The 17,102-nt window shown below is 37.6% G+C and overlaps 1 protein-coding gene across 1 annotated transcript in view; it reads left to right on the top strand.

Moving 5' to 3' along the window:
• The first annotated feature begins 4,891 nt into the window (after positions 1–4,891).
• Positions 4,892–17,102, top strand: part of ufl1 (UFM1-specific ligase 1) — a 116,577-nt gene continuing 104,366 nt past the window's right edge. Inside the window, exon 1 of the mRNA XM_039747968.1 lies at positions 4,892–5,075. Coding sequence (XP_039603902.1) covers positions 4,999–5,075 — 77 coding nt within the window. The 5' untranslated portion in view covers positions 4,892–4,998. The remainder of the gene's footprint in view (positions 5,076–17,102) is intronic.

The raw sequence follows: 17,102 nt of genomic DNA, 5'->3' as shown, positions 1-17,102 counted from the left end.
CTAGCAGCATTGAGCACAAGGTAGAAAACACCCATGGACAAAATGCTAGTCCATCACATGGCCACACAAGCACATACCCATTTAGGGTGCATCTGGAATTGCAAATATAATAATTTGCACATCTTTGGGGATATGGGAGGAAACCCACAGCAACTCGAAATAAACCTATGTAAACATGAGGGGCATATGCAGACTCCATCTGGACAACAAACAGACGCATGATATTTACCCAGGTTGCTAGATCTACAACTTACTCCTGGACCACCATAAAAGAGTGTCAGTATGATATAGACTTTCATTAGGATCAATCATGTCAAAGGTGGTATGATTGCACAGAGCTTTTGAGATGGAACTTCACAGGTTTGAGTTTGAAACATTGTCTGTATAAACTTCAATGGCGCTCCATATGACCATATGAGTTTTCCCACCATACTACTGTTTCCTTCAACATTTGAGTGTTGTACCATGTTAGCCATAGATTGATACAGGAGAAAGTAGGGTGAAATGACACCTTTTATTGGCTAACTAAATACATTACAGGGGCCTTAGCTGCCTTGAAAGCTTGCATTTGTAATCTATTTAGTCAGCCAATAAAAGGTGTCATTTCACCCTACATTCTCCTGGATCCTTCAACATTTGAAAGATATGCAAGTGAAACTGATTGATTCCCACTGGGACAGTTCAGATTTACCACTGTCAGTATATGTGTGAATGTACCTGGTCATGTACTGGGGATTCTACTGGTAACACTGCTGTGTACATTGTAAATGTAACACTTGATCATATGTATTTGTGACCAGAGTGTGAAGTGATACTATTCAAAGCATACATGCATGTGTTCTGTTACAAAACACTTGTTTAATACGAAACAGGTTGCTGTAACTCCATATTTATTTTAATCTTGAAAAGATTGCTATTTGGTTAATTATTGTAAATTACTAGCAATTAAGAGCAATTTTCCCATAAAACTGAGAAACTACAAATAACCAAATGTATTTACAAGAAGGAAAGACTGACCTCTAAGGGAGAAGCAGGCTGTCTTAGGCTATGTTTTATTTTATAATCTCATTGCTGAAGAGGTGCAGCATTTATTTTCACTTACTGTCTTTTCTGTAATGTAATAACAAAGTAAAAACAGTGAGACATTTTGGGGCACCCGTAGGCAAGTCCTATGTAACTGAAGTCTCCAAAACCAGAGAAATAAAACACCAGTAAAGCGTTAACTTGCGTCATTTCAGACAGGAGTCTGGATATGACTACCAAAGATGGTGGTTCATCCACTTAACACCGTTTTCTGCAGGAACTGGCAGGTCCAGTTGGATGGACACTGAAAGTGACATCAGCGGTGAAAAAGCTGTCAATTTTCTGGTCTTCAGAGGAAAAGAAAGAGAAGATTTTATCAGTGAGTGTGCCCAGCACTGGAGCAGCAGAATATTACTGTCACCAGAGCCCTTAACCTGTCCCCTATGTGCATGCACATGACAGGATTTTTTGATATGATTAAAAAGGTCTCTTAATTGTTTCATTCATACTCCTTATTTTCAGTCACATTGTAAGCCAATACCTATAAGATTTAAAGACTAAACTTCAGAATGAAATAAGGCAAATAAGCAATCGAGACATAAGTTAATATTGTGTAAATATCTGAAACCACATCAATAACTATGTGAATTGCCTTAGTAGATGGTGACTGTAGGACCTTTCTGAGTTTAAAGTAAAGTTTGTATTAAGTGTTGCCTTGATTGAAGAAAAGCTTACAATTAAAATATTTTCTAAACTAGTGCATTCCACAACAAAAAAAACAACAATGTATTTCTTATATATCCCAAAATCACATAAGTAATGCAGCAATTGGCTTTAACAGGCCCTGCTCAGGGCCTGATGATACAGTGCAAAAGAGGCCTATTTTTTCTCGGCATTGGTGCATGTGCATTCGACACTCACCGTACATGCGTACTCAGACCGACCAATGAGCCTTAATTGCTTGCGATGCAACCAGCCAGCCTTTATTGAACATGAATAATAATAATGACGTAGTATCATAACAACTCATGATTAACATCAAACTATGTAAAATCAACATTCAATAGCAATTGTCTGAAAAGTGCACTTAATGCAGAAAACCTAACAATGAAATGCACAAAATTTCGCAATTCTCTTACGAAACAGAGTAAGAAAAAATGAATTTGCAGAGACATTGGGTCAAAGTGACTCAGTTCAGGCTCTTGATTTAAATTTCATAATAGACCAGAATGCTGTCGAGGATTTTAAAAATTGTAAACATTCATGCCTAACCCACGGGCCGGCTTTTAGTTTTACCTTTACAGATAGCCATTTAAATATCCATTGATTATTACTGTACAACTAACTTTCAAAGTGAAAAATTTACTACGTGGCACTTACCGAACAATAATAAAGTGGCAAGAATCCCCAAGATATTGCAAAAAACACAGCTAAATTACTAAGTAAACTGTTAAACGTACAATTGATAGCATTAACTTGAAATCTTCGGTTAACAATAAACACAACAACGTTATAGTTACGTCACAGCGCAAAGAACAATAGTAACTGTATAATAAGTAACGCTGTGTCTAGGCATCTGAAAGTCGGACTCCAAATTTCATTCTAAGAGTTATTTTGATCTTAATGTAGCAAAGGCAAACTGTTCAGCTTCCGGAAAATTCTCGTCTGTTTTCATCTGGGCCTATTTCAGGAATGGGCCTAATGCTGCAGCATCAATAGCACCCACCTTAATCCGGCCCTGGCCCTGTTTTTGACAGTCCCCTAGCCATGACTCTCTAGGAAGAAAAAAAAAACTCCCAACAAAAGATGCTGTAGGGAAAAAAAATGAAGAAATCTTAGGAAAGGCAACTCGGATATAGGCCCCTTTCCAGGTAGGTCAGGCATGCAATGGGTGTCAAAACGGGGGTAAAACGAGTTCACAAAACAGAACACAAATACCCCACTTCACAGAGCTAGATTGCCAATTTATTATTGTTAACTCAGGAGTACAATACAACAGTACAAACCTCTGAGCAAAATGCAAGCATAGATTATATCACTCACTAAATACCGAAGTATGACATGAGGATACCAATATGTTCAGAGCAGAGGTCTGTGCAGGACTGACTTTTAAACTCGCACCTGTCTGCTCCTTCACTACTCTATCCAGCGCCTGCCCACTTCTGGATACACATTGCTTCCAAAAGGGGAGAAAAAAAATCATGTATGGTTCATAAGCCTGTTTAAAATGATCATGTACAAGAAGATGGCTAAAGCTTTCCCTGTTTGGTCCAGTTGTTCTTTTCACTTTTTTTGCTTTGATTCTGCTTCATCTGTATTTTATTACAGATCTTCTGATGGGACTTGAATAATTTCTGAGCATAATTCCGCACGTCTTTTTGACGGAAAGGAACAAAAGGGTAGTTTAAGTAATGTATCATATTAATACGAAAGCGTATTAGGGCCACGGAGAAGAAAAAAATACGAACAGTGAAGAAAAAAGTCGACATGTTAGCTTTACTGTATTCTCGTACTTTATTTTTGCATTAAAGTAGAAAGTCGTAAACTTCTTCTTAAAATCAATGTTTAATTTACTAGATTTTCTCAAACCCTGTTATAACTAATATAGCACATTAAATTATTCGTATTCAGTGTTCCCCGACCCAGTTGTTAATCGGTACGTACTTCATAAGCAATCAGCACACATAACACATTCACTTCATGATATTCCTGCTCTCTGAACATTTAGAATGCTAAGATAAATACTTGATATCATTTTCATGATGAAATGCATTAAAGCATGTATTAAACAGTGTGCGTGCGTGCGTCTGTGTGTCAGGGGCGGGGGTAGCACGGTGGCGTGGTGATACTGTTGCTCCCTCGCAGTAAGATGTTCCAGTATTGTGTCTCCACCAGTACCAACTCTTGCCTTTCTTAAAAGTCAAATCCAGACTCAAATCTCTGGCATTTTAATTGTTGTGCTTTGACATAAAAGTTTCAACAACTTCTCTTATTTACTTTGACAGTAACATTAATATTGCACCATATACTAAAGTGACGTGGCCTATAGCTCTGCTGGTATTTTATCAATTTATTTTGTACTATAGGTATGTCTCACTTTTTCATTTATCTTTTGTTCAAGGTTTAAATTGAGTAGATGTTTTAACCTATCTAATAACAACTTAGTTTTGGATTACTTTGCTAATTACCCACAGAACAACGTGAATTTGTAGGGGGCATGGAATTGATTGGATCTTACAAGGCTTAGTTATTTTTGTTTTGAATCAAATATTGTTAATTTTAGTATTTCCCAAAAATTTTAGTGTAAGTACCCACACTGTAATATAAACCTGAACATTTTCATGAACATCGTACCAAAACATTTTCACTTTTAAGCAGATTTTATTGAGCATTAATTTTTTTTCCTATGCGTTATTTATGCGTTTACGGCGTATACACATATACAGTATGTATACGTAACAGTTAGTGTAGAGGTTTGGGAAAAATATTGTTTTTTTCATTCTCTGCTGACCAGCTCATTCAGCCCTGGTGAGCAGGTAAACATTATCAATTCATTTAAGACGGGTAGTTTCTTAGTATAGTACAGTATATTAATCTGAATGGTCAGTTCAACAGAGTGTTGTTACACTGTATTAACTTGTGTTCTGTCAAACCCTCTGCGTGAAGATCTACGGCTGACAAGATACCATTTTTTTAATCTAAAACCATCATCTATGGTGGTACACTGTAAAAAATAATCTTCGTTCAATATACAGTACCTGTTTGTGGAGATGTACAGAAGCAGAATAAGCTCTAACACAGAGACCTCATGCATGTTGTTCTATAAGAGCAACGAGTTTGGGCATTGAGGCTTTCCGTCTGACGTCATCTCAGGGTGACGTGTTATTTAAGAAGCATTCGTTAGTAGAAGGTAGAGTGGCAGCTTCATAAGGAAGAAAAACCGTTAATATATAAAAAGTATATCAAAATTGAATCATGACAGCAGATTGGGAAGAAGTAAGACGCCTGGCTGCATACTTCCAGAGAGCACAGTTTGCGGAATCTGTGCAGAGGTATAGTAGAAATCTTGTCTTTAGTTAATCTGTTAAATTTAACGGAGTCTTCTGGAGTGTGCTTTCAATAATTGCATACAGAATTACTATACTCGGCTGTTTGAATGATAAAAATATCAAAGTGAATATAAATTAAGGTGTTTACTGAAAAATATCATCAGCACTTCATGAGTGTGACTGTGACACTACCCATATTGCGTTGTTTACAGAAATAACTTTACTTTTTTTGAGCCAGAAATGCCAGATTGCAAGTTTGAAACAGAGTGGCACAGTAGTTCACGTAATTCTCAGTCGGGGTTGTGAATATTACTTTATCCTTGGAGGTAGTGAATTATTTCCGTAACTCCGAACTTGTAGAGTCGAGGTAAAAGGTTAGTCATAGCCAGTGGTACGCTGTTACAATGCCGGCGGCTTTTGAAATAACATGGTTGATTGGTTCTAGAGCTTTAATCAAAAAAATAACATCTTGCTGTATAATCTCTGCAACCCTTACAATAACATGAGTATTATAATAGGCAGCATATATGTTTATGCTTAATTCATGCACATTACATAAAATGAGTGACGGGCTAGGTGTTGTCCTAAATCCAAAGAGGACTGTTTCATTTATGTTGGGTAGAATGCCCAGAGGGGACTGGGCGGTCTCATGGTCTGGAATCCCTACAGATTTTATTTTTCTCCAGCCGTCTGGAGTTTTTTTTGTTTTTTCTGTCCCCCCTGGCCATTGAACCTTACTCTTATTCGATGTTAATGTTGATTTATTTTGTTTTATAATTGTCTTTCATTTTTCTATTCTTTAATATGTAAAGCACTTTGAGCTACTGTTTGTATGAAAATGTGCTATATAAATAAATGTTGTTGTTGTGCAAATTCTGATTTCATTCACATTGTCCAGTGCGTTAAAGTTTCTAAATCTCTTTATGTGCTTTCAAAGAGTTGCGTTTTCCATCACGTAAACAAGTCGTATTTAAAAGGCAAGTTTTGTTTTCTTAAGGTTAGTAGTTGGTAGTCTTTTTTTTTTTTTTTCCCCTGCTCTCAGTTCTGAATGAATTCAGACGATGGCACTGGAACACAGTCAAACTTAAGTTTATTGTCGTGTATCTAACCCAATGAAAACCTTTACTTGCGCGTCTCCCCAGATTAGTGACAATAATAAAATGTTAACAAAAAGACTCATACACATAATGCAACACATTTGTACAATCTCTCTCGATAGATATACTGTATATATATATATATACATATATATATATATATATATATACACACACACACACACACCCACTCTCACCTCGGAGTACTGCATCCTCCAACCATCCTTCTGCTGATACCAGCATAGGTGAGACATCCCCACCCATAATTACAGCAGCCCAGGTGAGCAGAGAGCTGAAAAGACTTTGTGCCAGCAAAGCAGCGGGTCCAGATGGTGTATCGTCACGACTGCTGAAGGCATTTGCATTGGAACTGGGGAGTCCTCTACAGCGCATCTTCAACCTGAGCCTGGAACAGGGGAGAGTCCCAAGGCTTTGGAAAACATCTTGTATCACTCCTGTCCCAAAGGTGTCGCGTCCTAGTGAGCTGAATGACTTCCGGCCTGTTGCTCTGACGTCACATCTGAGGAAGACCATGGAGCGGCTGCTGCTTCACCACCTGAGGCCACAGGTCCGCCACGCCCTCGACCCTCTGCAGTTCACATACCAGGAGAAGGTGGGAGCGGAGGATGCCATCATCTATATGCTTCACCGATCCCTCTCTCACCTGGACAGAGGCAGTGGTGCTGTAAGAATTATGTTTTTGGACTTCTCTAGCGCCTTCAACACCATCCAACCTCTGCTCCTTAGAGACAAGCTGACTGAGATGGGAGTAGACTCACACCTGGTGGCATGGATTGTGGACTTTCTTACAGACAGACCTCAATATGTGCGTCTTGGGATCTGCAGGTCTGACATTGTGTGCAGCAATTCAGGGGCGCCGCAGGGGACTGTACTTTCTCCGGTCCTGTTCAATCTATATACATCAGACTTCCAATATGACTCGGAGTCCTGCCACGTGCAAAAGTTCGCTGATGACACTGCTATTGTGGGCTGCATCAGGAGTGGGCAGGAGGAGGAGTACAGAAAGTTAATCAAAGACTTTGTTAAATGGTGCGACTCAAACCATTTACACCTTAACACCAACAAGACCAAGGAGCTGGTGGTGGATTTTAGGAGGCCTAGGCCCCTCATGGACCCTGTGATCATCAGAGGTGACTGTGTGCAGAGGGTGCAGACCTTTAAATATCTGGGAGTGCAGCTGGATGACAAATTGGACTGGACTGCCAATACTGATGCTCTATGTAAGAAAGGTCAGAGCAGACTATACTTTCTGAGAAGGTTGGCATCCTTCAACATCTGCAGTAAGATGCTGCAGATATTCTACCAGACAGTTGTGGCGAGTGCACTCTTCTACGCGGTGGTGTGCTGGGGTGGCAGCATAAAGATGAAAGACGCCTCACGCCTGGACAAACTTGTTAAGAAGGCAGGCTCTATTGTAGGATTAAAGTTGGACAGTTTAACATCTGTGGCAGAGCGATGGGCACTAAGCAAACTCCTGTCAATCATGAATAATCCACTGCATCCACTTAACAGTATCAACTCCAGGCAGAGGAGTAGCTTCAGTGACAGACTTTTGTCACTGTCTTGCTCCACTGACAGACTGAGGAGATCATTCCTCCCCCACACTATGCGACTCTTCAATTCCACCCCGGGGAGTAAATGCTAACATTAATTTTATTTTAATTTTTTTCATTTTTATTACTATTTAATTTAATATTGTTTCTTTGTATCAGTATACTGCTGCTGGATTATGTGAATTTCCCCTTGGAATTAATAAATTATCTATCTATCTATCTACACACAGTGGGTACAGAAAGTATTCAGACCCCCTTCAATTTTTCACTCTGTTATATTGCAGCCATTTGCTAAAATCATTTAAATTAATTTTTTCCCTCATTAATGTACACACAGCACCCCATATTGACAGACAAAAAAAAGAATTTTTGAAATTGTTGCAGATTTATTAAAAAAGAAAAACTGAAATATCACATGGTCCTAAGTATTCAGACCCATTGCTCAGTATTTAGTAGAAGCCTCCCTTTTGAGCTAATACAGCCATGAGTCTTCTTGGGAAAGATGCAACAGGTTTTTCACACCTGGATTTGGGGATTCTCTGCCATTCCTCCTTGCAGATCCTCTCCAGTTCTGTCAGGTTGGATGGTAAACGTTGGTGGACAGCCATTTTTAGGTCTTTCCAGAGATGCTCAATTGGGTTTAAGTCAGGGCTCTGGCTGGGCCATTCAAGAACAGTCACAGAGTTGTTGTGAAGCCACTCCTTCGTTATTTTAGCTGTGTGCTTAGGGTCATTGTCTTGTTGAAAGGTAAACCTTCGGCCCAGTCTAAGGTCCTTAGCACTCTGGAGAAGGTTTTTGTCCAGGATATCCCTGTACTTGGCTGCATTCATCTTTCCCTCGATTGCAACCAGTCGTCCTGTCCCTGCAGCTGAAAAACACCCCCACAGCATGATACTACCACCGCCATGCTTCACTGTGGGGACTGTATTGGACAAGTGATGAGCAGTGCCTGGTTGTCTCCACACATACTGCTTAGAATTAAGGCCAACAAGTTCTCTCTTGGTCTCATCAGACCAGAGAATCTTATTTCTCACCATCTCAGAGTCCTTCAGGTGTCTTTTAGCAAACTCCATGCGGGCTGTCATGTGTCTTGCACTGAGGAGAGGCTTCCGACAGGCCACTCTGCCATAAAGCCCTGACTGGTGGAGGGCTGCAGTGATGGTTGACTTTCTACAACTTTCTCCCATCTCCTGACTGCATCTCTGGAGCTGAGCCAAAGTGATCTTTGGGTTCTTCTTTACCTCTCTCACCAAGGCTCTTCTCCCCCGGTAGCTCAGCTTGGCCGGACGGCCAGCTCTAGGAAGGGTTCTGGTCGTCCCAAACGTCTCCCATTTAAGGATTATGGAGGCCACTGTGCTCTTGGGAACCTTGAGTGCAGCAGAAATTTTTTTGTAACTTTGGCCAGATCTGTGCCTTGCCACAATTCTGTCTCTGAGCTCTTCAGGCAGTTCCTTTAACCTCATGATTCTCATTTGCTCTGACCTGCATTGTGAGGCTTATATAGACGGGTGTGTGGCTTTCCTAAATAAGTCCAATCAGTATAATCAAACACAGCTGGACTCAAATGAAGGTGATCTCAAGGTTGATCAAAAGAAATGGAAAGCACTTGAGTTAAATATATGAGTGTCACAGCAAAGGGTCTGAATACATAGGACCATGTGATATTTCAGTTTTTCTTTTTTTAATAAATCTGCAACAATTTCAAAAATTCTTTTTTTTTGTCTGTCCGTATGGGGTGCTGTGTGTACATTAATGAGGGAAAAAAATTAATATGATTTTAGCAAATGGCTGCAATATAACAAAGAGTAAAAAATTGAAGGGGGTCTGAATACTTTCTGTACCCAATGTATATAATAGAGGCCGAAAATGACAGAGTGGCAGTTACTGAGGTGCATGCCTCGCAGCTGTGGCCCCGTTCGTATGTCAGATGTCCGTAACCTGGGGATAACCTGTATACAGTACTTGTTTTAATGTCAACAGTGCAGTTCTGTGCCACTTGGATAAAATGTTTGTTTTGTTTATATATCCACTGTTTTGTTTTTGGTTTGACTATGTAGTTCATTACCTATAAGTGTGACCTAGACAACAGTCACATAATCTGAAGCTCTGACTATGATGTGTCTGCTAGCAGGATGTCTAGTTAACTGTTTTTCTTTTTTTTTTTATTCTTTATTTCATTTTAATAAAATAAAAAAAAAATCCATCTATTAAAAGGTCAACTTTAACAAAACTGGTTTGAAACAAATCATCCCATGAGAAAGAGAGCTAAGTTAGCAAAGTAGCATTTTTATTTATTTACATATTTTTACTATTAATAAATACAAATATAATAGACAAAGAGGGGAGAGAATCCACTTCCTCAATTGAAATACTTATTCTAAATAGTTATTGATTAGATCCTGTCAGCGAGAATTTAATTTTTTCCAATTTTGCAATAACATTTATTTATATAGCACATCTTCATACAAACAATGTAGCTCAAAGTGCTTTACATAATGAAGAAAGAGAAAAAAGACAAAATAAATAAGAACTAAAATTAGGGAACACTATTTAACATAGAATAAAAGTAAGGTCCAATGGCTAGGGAGGACAGAAAAAAAACAAAAAAAAAAAATCCAGACAGCTGGAGAGAGAAAAAAAAAATCTGCAGGGGTTCCAGGCCACGGGACTGCCCAGACCCCTTTAGGTATTCTACCTAACATAATTGACCTCAATCAGTCCTCATTGTAGTCTGGGTTCTCATGGAAGAATTTGATGATGACAGTCATGGCCTTTAATTCACCAATGTAGGGACATCACAGTGCTTTGATTAGGTGGTGGCCGCCGATTGCCAACACAGAAAACTGGAAAAAGAACAGAAGAGAAAGTAGGGGTTAGTACGGATTTTGGAGCCACCATGAATAATAATAATTAATTGAATATACAGAGCATCAGGATTAAACTAAGATGAAGCTATGAGAAAGCCATGTTAAAGTAATGTGTTTTTTAGCAGTTTTTTTAAAGTGCTCCACCGTATCAGCCTGACAAATTCCTATTGGCAAGCTATTCCAGATTTTAGGTACATAACAGCAAATGGCTGCCTCGCACTTCTTTTAAGTTTTGTTCTTGGAATTCTAAGTAGACACTCATTTGAAGATCTAAGGTTCGGATTTTGGTGTGTAAGGTGTAAGACATTCTGAAATATAAGATGGAGTGAGATTATTTAAGGCTTTATAAATCATAAGCAGTGTTTTAAAGTCAATTCTAAATTACACAGGTAAGCAGTGTAGTGACATCAAAACTGTAGAAATGTGCTCGGGTTTTCTTTTTCTAGTTAAGATTCTAGCAGCTGCATTCTGCACTCGTTGCAATCAATTTCTTTTTTTTTTGGTAGTCCTGAGAGGAGTGCGTTACAGTAATCTAACCGACTGAAAACAAAAGCGTGAACTAATTTTTCAGCATCTTGCAATGTTATAAGAGATCTAACTTTTGCTATATTTCTTAAGTGAAAAAATGCTTTTCTTAGTAATCTGATTAATATGTGATTTAGAATTCATGTCAGAATCAATAGTTACCCCTACATTCTTTACCTCTGTCTTGACTTTTAATACTAATGGATCAAGTTTATTTCTAATAACCTCATTATATCCATTATTGCCAATCCCTAAAATTTGTTTTGTGTTTATTTAGTTTGAGAAAATTACTACTTATACATTCAGAAAAACAAGTAGAATATTTGTATCAGTGAATCAAGAGAGTCGTGGTCGTCAGGTGCTATTGATAAATACAGTTGTGTGTAATCAGCATAGCTGTAATAGCTCACTTTATGCCCGAGATTACCTGACCTAACGGAAGCATGTAAATTGAAAAGAGCAGCGGACCAAGGATAGAGCTTTGTGGAACACCTTATAGAATATCGTGTCTTTTGAAGTATAATTACCTCAACTAACAAATAATTTTCTACCTGCCAGGTGTTTTGATTTGGGAAAATGGTTCAAGGGGTTCTTTAGAATAAGTGGGCAAAAATCAGAGAGAAGAGGTCCGATACTTCAATAAAATTTACTTATTCAATTCTAACATATAAATACATATGAATAGGTTATAGAAATAAATATATATGCTTAAAGAGACAAACTTATACTTACAATAACATACATAAAGTAACATGCATCAAAAGACCCAGAGCCATCATCCTAGACCAGTAGACTGAGGGAGCCCGCATGTCAGTCTCGTCAGAGGATCAACCCCGTGTGCCTTTTATCAAATACCGGGCGGTGTGTGCCTTTCCCCACGGCTGAGCGTCCAAAGAAACTGAGAGCGGAACCTTCCCTTATATACTAATTAGGTGTCCTTGCCCAAAAGCAGCCTACGTGGAAGCAGTATATGCAGAAGTGATCAGTTTCAGCATACCCCCTCCTTCCACGGGACACGGCGCTATTTTTCTTCTACTCGTCCTTGAGACTAGTGCCTGATACCAGAAGACACACACAGTAATATGCTTACATGTGAAAAAGCCTCTCAAGTGAAAAACAACTCCTTACATAGCCTTGGCTGTATCTTTAGAACATTCCGGCTGTTTTTCCCAAAACATTAGTCTCTGTAGCTGATTCTGCGCTGAAGCGACCAACGCCCATCTGCTCTCCTGATTCCCCCTTCCTCTCTTTATTTCACCTTTGCTTTTTACAGAGAAAAATCCTTCCATTACATTCGGCCCCTCGCTCAGTGCAAAACCAGCGCTCTTGCCCTTCTTGTTCTGACTGCAATTTTTCGTAAAGCACAAAATACATAACAGTTGAATATAGTCATTAAAGCAATAATAATAATAAAACAATTGTCCATAATAAGTGCTTTTTCTTCGCTTGGAAAAATATTTTTCCAGTGAACTTACATTTTTCTTCAACCCAGGTACTTTGCGCACCGTAGAGGGTCACCTCCCTGGGGAGCGGTTACTAGCATTTCACTCAGGGAGTTTCTTCTGATTTGGTATTTCATCATCCACATTGTCATCAAGAAAGAATAAAAATCTTTAACCGAAGATGTCCATGGTTCAAGAAATTGATTGCACACCTGTTTGACAGCAACTCTAGTAATAACTAATTAGGAAACTGGTAATAAGCAACAACATACCATTCAAATATATATATAACGATACCATTAAGAGAGTAATTTCTGCTTCACTAACATGAATCCCAATGATTCCCAGGTTAAAATAAAGCTAATAATAATTATATTGGTTTTACCTTTCCTTTCTAAGATGGATTTGCACTAAACACATAATGTATGTCCCAATTCCTAAATATGGCGAAATAACTATTTAATGTACCTAATTCTTTGGGTTTCATCTACATTCAGAACTATAAATAATATTGGTGGTGATACAGATGGCACAAATATTTATCTTAAATAACTCAAAAGTTCTCAGTTTTAGGTTACCACCGCTATGCACAATGATAATCAGAGATAAAGTCCTTACACACCTCACCATGCTCACATCTTGACACACTCATTCATAAAATTGCCCAAATATACATCCAGCTGTGGTCTCAATCTTAAGCCACCTTTATCACATTAATGTAGCCATTTTGTGGACAGTAGGTGTCAATCCTCCCTTTGGAAGATGTCAGCACTACCTTCCAAAATGCAAATCACTGGGTCATTTTTGAGGTCACATTCATTTCAATTTCAAGGGTTATACCCAAGCTTCTTATTAAGGATTCATATCTTCAGAGATCTTCAGACTTCATCTGGGCTTTTTAATTCACAGACCACACACTCACCACTGTATGTATAAGACACTCCATCTCCTATGGGCCAAATTATTACTTCATTTCACTGATTTCGATAACATATATACTCATCAAGCCATGATGTTAATCATTTGACCTGTATCACCATCAACATGCTAGCCTAAACTGTTTTATCCTCTTCTAAAAGCTATGGATGTCCTGACCTATAGTATGTGTCCCTTATCCCCAAAATATTAGTTGTGTGTGTCATCCCATATGCTTACTAATATTCTTTTCAATTAAATAAATGTACCTGAATGTAAAGCTCTACATTATTTGCTATAATACTACAATCAATAACCTAGAATATCTAAACTGGACTGACCCTATCTAGTAATAGTGGAATGCCACTGCAATGACAATCACTTAACAATCTCTAATAGATCCCTTATGTTAGATTAGATTTGATTCTGATTTACTTTACAAATAACCAAATCATTGGTCCTTAAAGGTGACTTATTATCTCATACAAAATATCAGAAGGCATATCAAAACATTTATCTAAAAATATCTATTCTTAACCACTATGAATTCATAATAATTATATAGTATTCCCATTAATACAAACATTCATTAAATACATATTATTTAGGAATCCCTATATTCTGCTTTGTTTACAAATAATTAGCTTTCCCTTCTATACCTTTCATACTTTACAGTTCAAATACTTTTAATTTCAAAGATGTTGCCATTTGTCAAACAAGTGGACAGTCAAAGCAGGCTCCAGTAAGAACATTGAGCCCTGCAGAGTAAAAGTGTGACAGATTTTCTTCTCTAATAAGGACCAAAGCAGGTGTTGGGGTCCAACATCCCAAGCAAAAAGGACCCAAGTAGGCAGATGTCATCTATGATTCGGAATCCACGATGATCTTTTGGGCTCAAACATCACCAGCATAATTGAGCTCTTGGCAGCAGGTATCCATGATGCCTGGAACTGGAATCAAGGTGCGTTGTCCAGTAGTCAGCTGATCGATGGCCTGATTCATGACTTGATTCCCTTTTGGTATGGCTGGGTTCTCCTTGGAGTCAGATAATTAGTTTATCTGCAGACCTTTATCACAGCCCAATCTCTGGTTCAACTTCAAATGCTGTCATCTACGATGCACTAGGAAAAAACAGCTTTCACCTGCAGACGTAAAGACTTAAAAATGCTCATTTAAATAGTCAGCCTATTAATTCTTCATTAGTAGCTACTTATGGATCCAAAAAACAATATGTCATAAGATGTCAGATCTGTTTCGTTGGGGGTACCCCTATTAAAAATATTGTTAACAGTAAAACAAACAGTCATTTCAATCCAGTCTGTGCTTGTCTAAGTCAATTTGTCTTTAAACAGTCAGAGTAAAAGTTTAAATTGATAAGCACAATGTTCAAGTCCTCCTTTATAGCTGTTTCCAGTTTGGCTGGTTGCAATTTCCACTCAATTAAAAACATGTCCCAAGTCATTATAAAATAAAGTCAATCAATGTATTACAAAAGGGAAAAGTACTCAATAATAAATCATTACAAAATTGGTCCCAATAATATTGACATAATATTCAAATTATCTGCATTTGTTCCATAATAATTAAAAAATAGTTCCAAGATTTAAACTGGTTTCAAAATGTAAAATTTAAACAAAATTAAACATACTTATACCAATACTTATTATACCAACCCTTCCCCCCCCTTATTGACACTGCTGTTTTATTTTTACAAGTAGAGGAGATGTGGAGCAAGAAGGTAACTAAAACTGATCCCATTAATATAATAATAAAAGCCAAATTTTATAGCTCCCTTACAGGGAAGACAAGTACGTCCAGGGATAGAGAACAAACAAAACCAAAGAGAAGGTTGAGTATTTATTAGTTAAAGAGCCATGCTCCGTGGAGGTTGGTGTAAAAATCAAGAAGGCTTCAGTCAAAATTTGTCTTAGTGTTCATTGTACCCTCCCTTATATGATCGTCAAGTATACCAGCAACCTCCAGAGAACATCTCATAGTTAGCATAGCAAGTAGAGTCAAGAAAGAAATCCACAATCTGGACGGGTAAATTCTTAATCTTTTCCTTGGTGACATTAAATATAACAAAAAAGGTTAGGCTCCACATTTCTTTCCCCATGTATCTAATCACAAACCATTGTTCAATTATGCAAAGTCCTAAAAACATTTTTCTTTTTACACAAGGTGTTCATTATTAACGTTTCTATACATGTATCCTAAGTAATATTTCTTTCCTTCTTTTTATTACTAATTATTAAAATACCACATTACATTTGGATCTTAATAAAATGTCTCATTCAATATTTCATTAATGCATCAAAAATATAAAAGTGAACCTTCCATTAGTTTTGTTGTCATACCAGTATTCCACTGTATTTCACACAAACATGTCAATATTACACACAAAGGAAATGAGGAAAGAAATCAATATATTAGAATGCCCTATAATGCAAAATGTGCCTTTATTTAAATACTATAAGGCCCTCTAAGAAATTTGCACATTCCCATCCATATTTAGAATGAAGAATCCACTTCTTTATCAGGTAAATTTTTCCCAGAATCTCAAACTAAGAAAATACTTTAAATCTACTTCAGTTACATACACTGATTTTCTTTTCCCCATAACCTTCTGTCAAAGACAGTTGATCTTGCACATTCTTTCATTGTTATCTTCCAGATGTTTTATTACACGTTTTTCAGAATGTTGACTCCAAAGAGCACAGTCTGTTTTTCTCTTAGTTAACCCTCCTTATTCCCTGTTTTTTCTTCAGCTTCATTTTGCTAAAAGAATGTCTCCTTCAATCGAAATTTACTCATTTTAATTAAAATCCTCCCTTTTATCAGAGTCTGGCCAGTACTCAAATAAAAGGGGTGCTCATATAATATGCTTAATCTGGAGACCTTTTTACACCAACTGTTCATATCTTTTCTAATTTAGAATTAAGAGCTCTTTTAATTTCAACATTAACATTCACATTACTACACATAATAATATCAATTATTTCATTCTTGCAAACAACACCACATATTTTTACACATACTTTTAAGCACACAAACTTATTTAACATACACACATAGGGATCCCTCTAATACACTATATAACGTACACCAAATCACCCAAACCATTGTTTTAACACATTCAACTTGACCTCAATTTTGTCACTTATTATCACTTATTATTCATTATTACACACTATATTTGGAAACAATGCAGCAAAAGAATCAGAAAGAAAATGAATTCTGAAGAAGAGAAAGTTCCATTCTAACTTAACATTAGCAATCAGGACAAACGAATATAAAATAACCTCTCATAACGTTAGCGGATGTTACCCCTAACACGATTCTACTCAGCTCGAAACGGCGCTGGTTTCTAGATCAAGGAGACTCTATTGGCGGAATGACTCCGCGACAACAAGGAATTGCTTCTGTGGTGATCCTATTCCTGCGTCAATTAGGGCAAATCCAACTATCGAGAAATCACGCGGTTCAATACCACAGCAAGACGGCACTCCCGTCAAAAAGACTAAACTGTCATTGAGAATATTAACTCAAAACAAACAACATGTAAGTTTCAACATAAATCACAAATAAACTCGAATCATGGCATAAGTGC

This window comes from Polypterus senegalus, chromosome 3 (genome assembly GCF_016835505.1).
Source record: "Polypterus senegalus isolate Bchr_013 chromosome 3, ASM1683550v1, whole genome shotgun sequence".
In the NCBI taxonomy this organism is placed as follows: domain Eukaryota; kingdom Metazoa; phylum Chordata; class Cladistia; order Polypteriformes; family Polypteridae; genus Polypterus; species Polypterus senegalus.
This window is presented reverse-complemented; position numbering and strand designations above follow the sequence as displayed.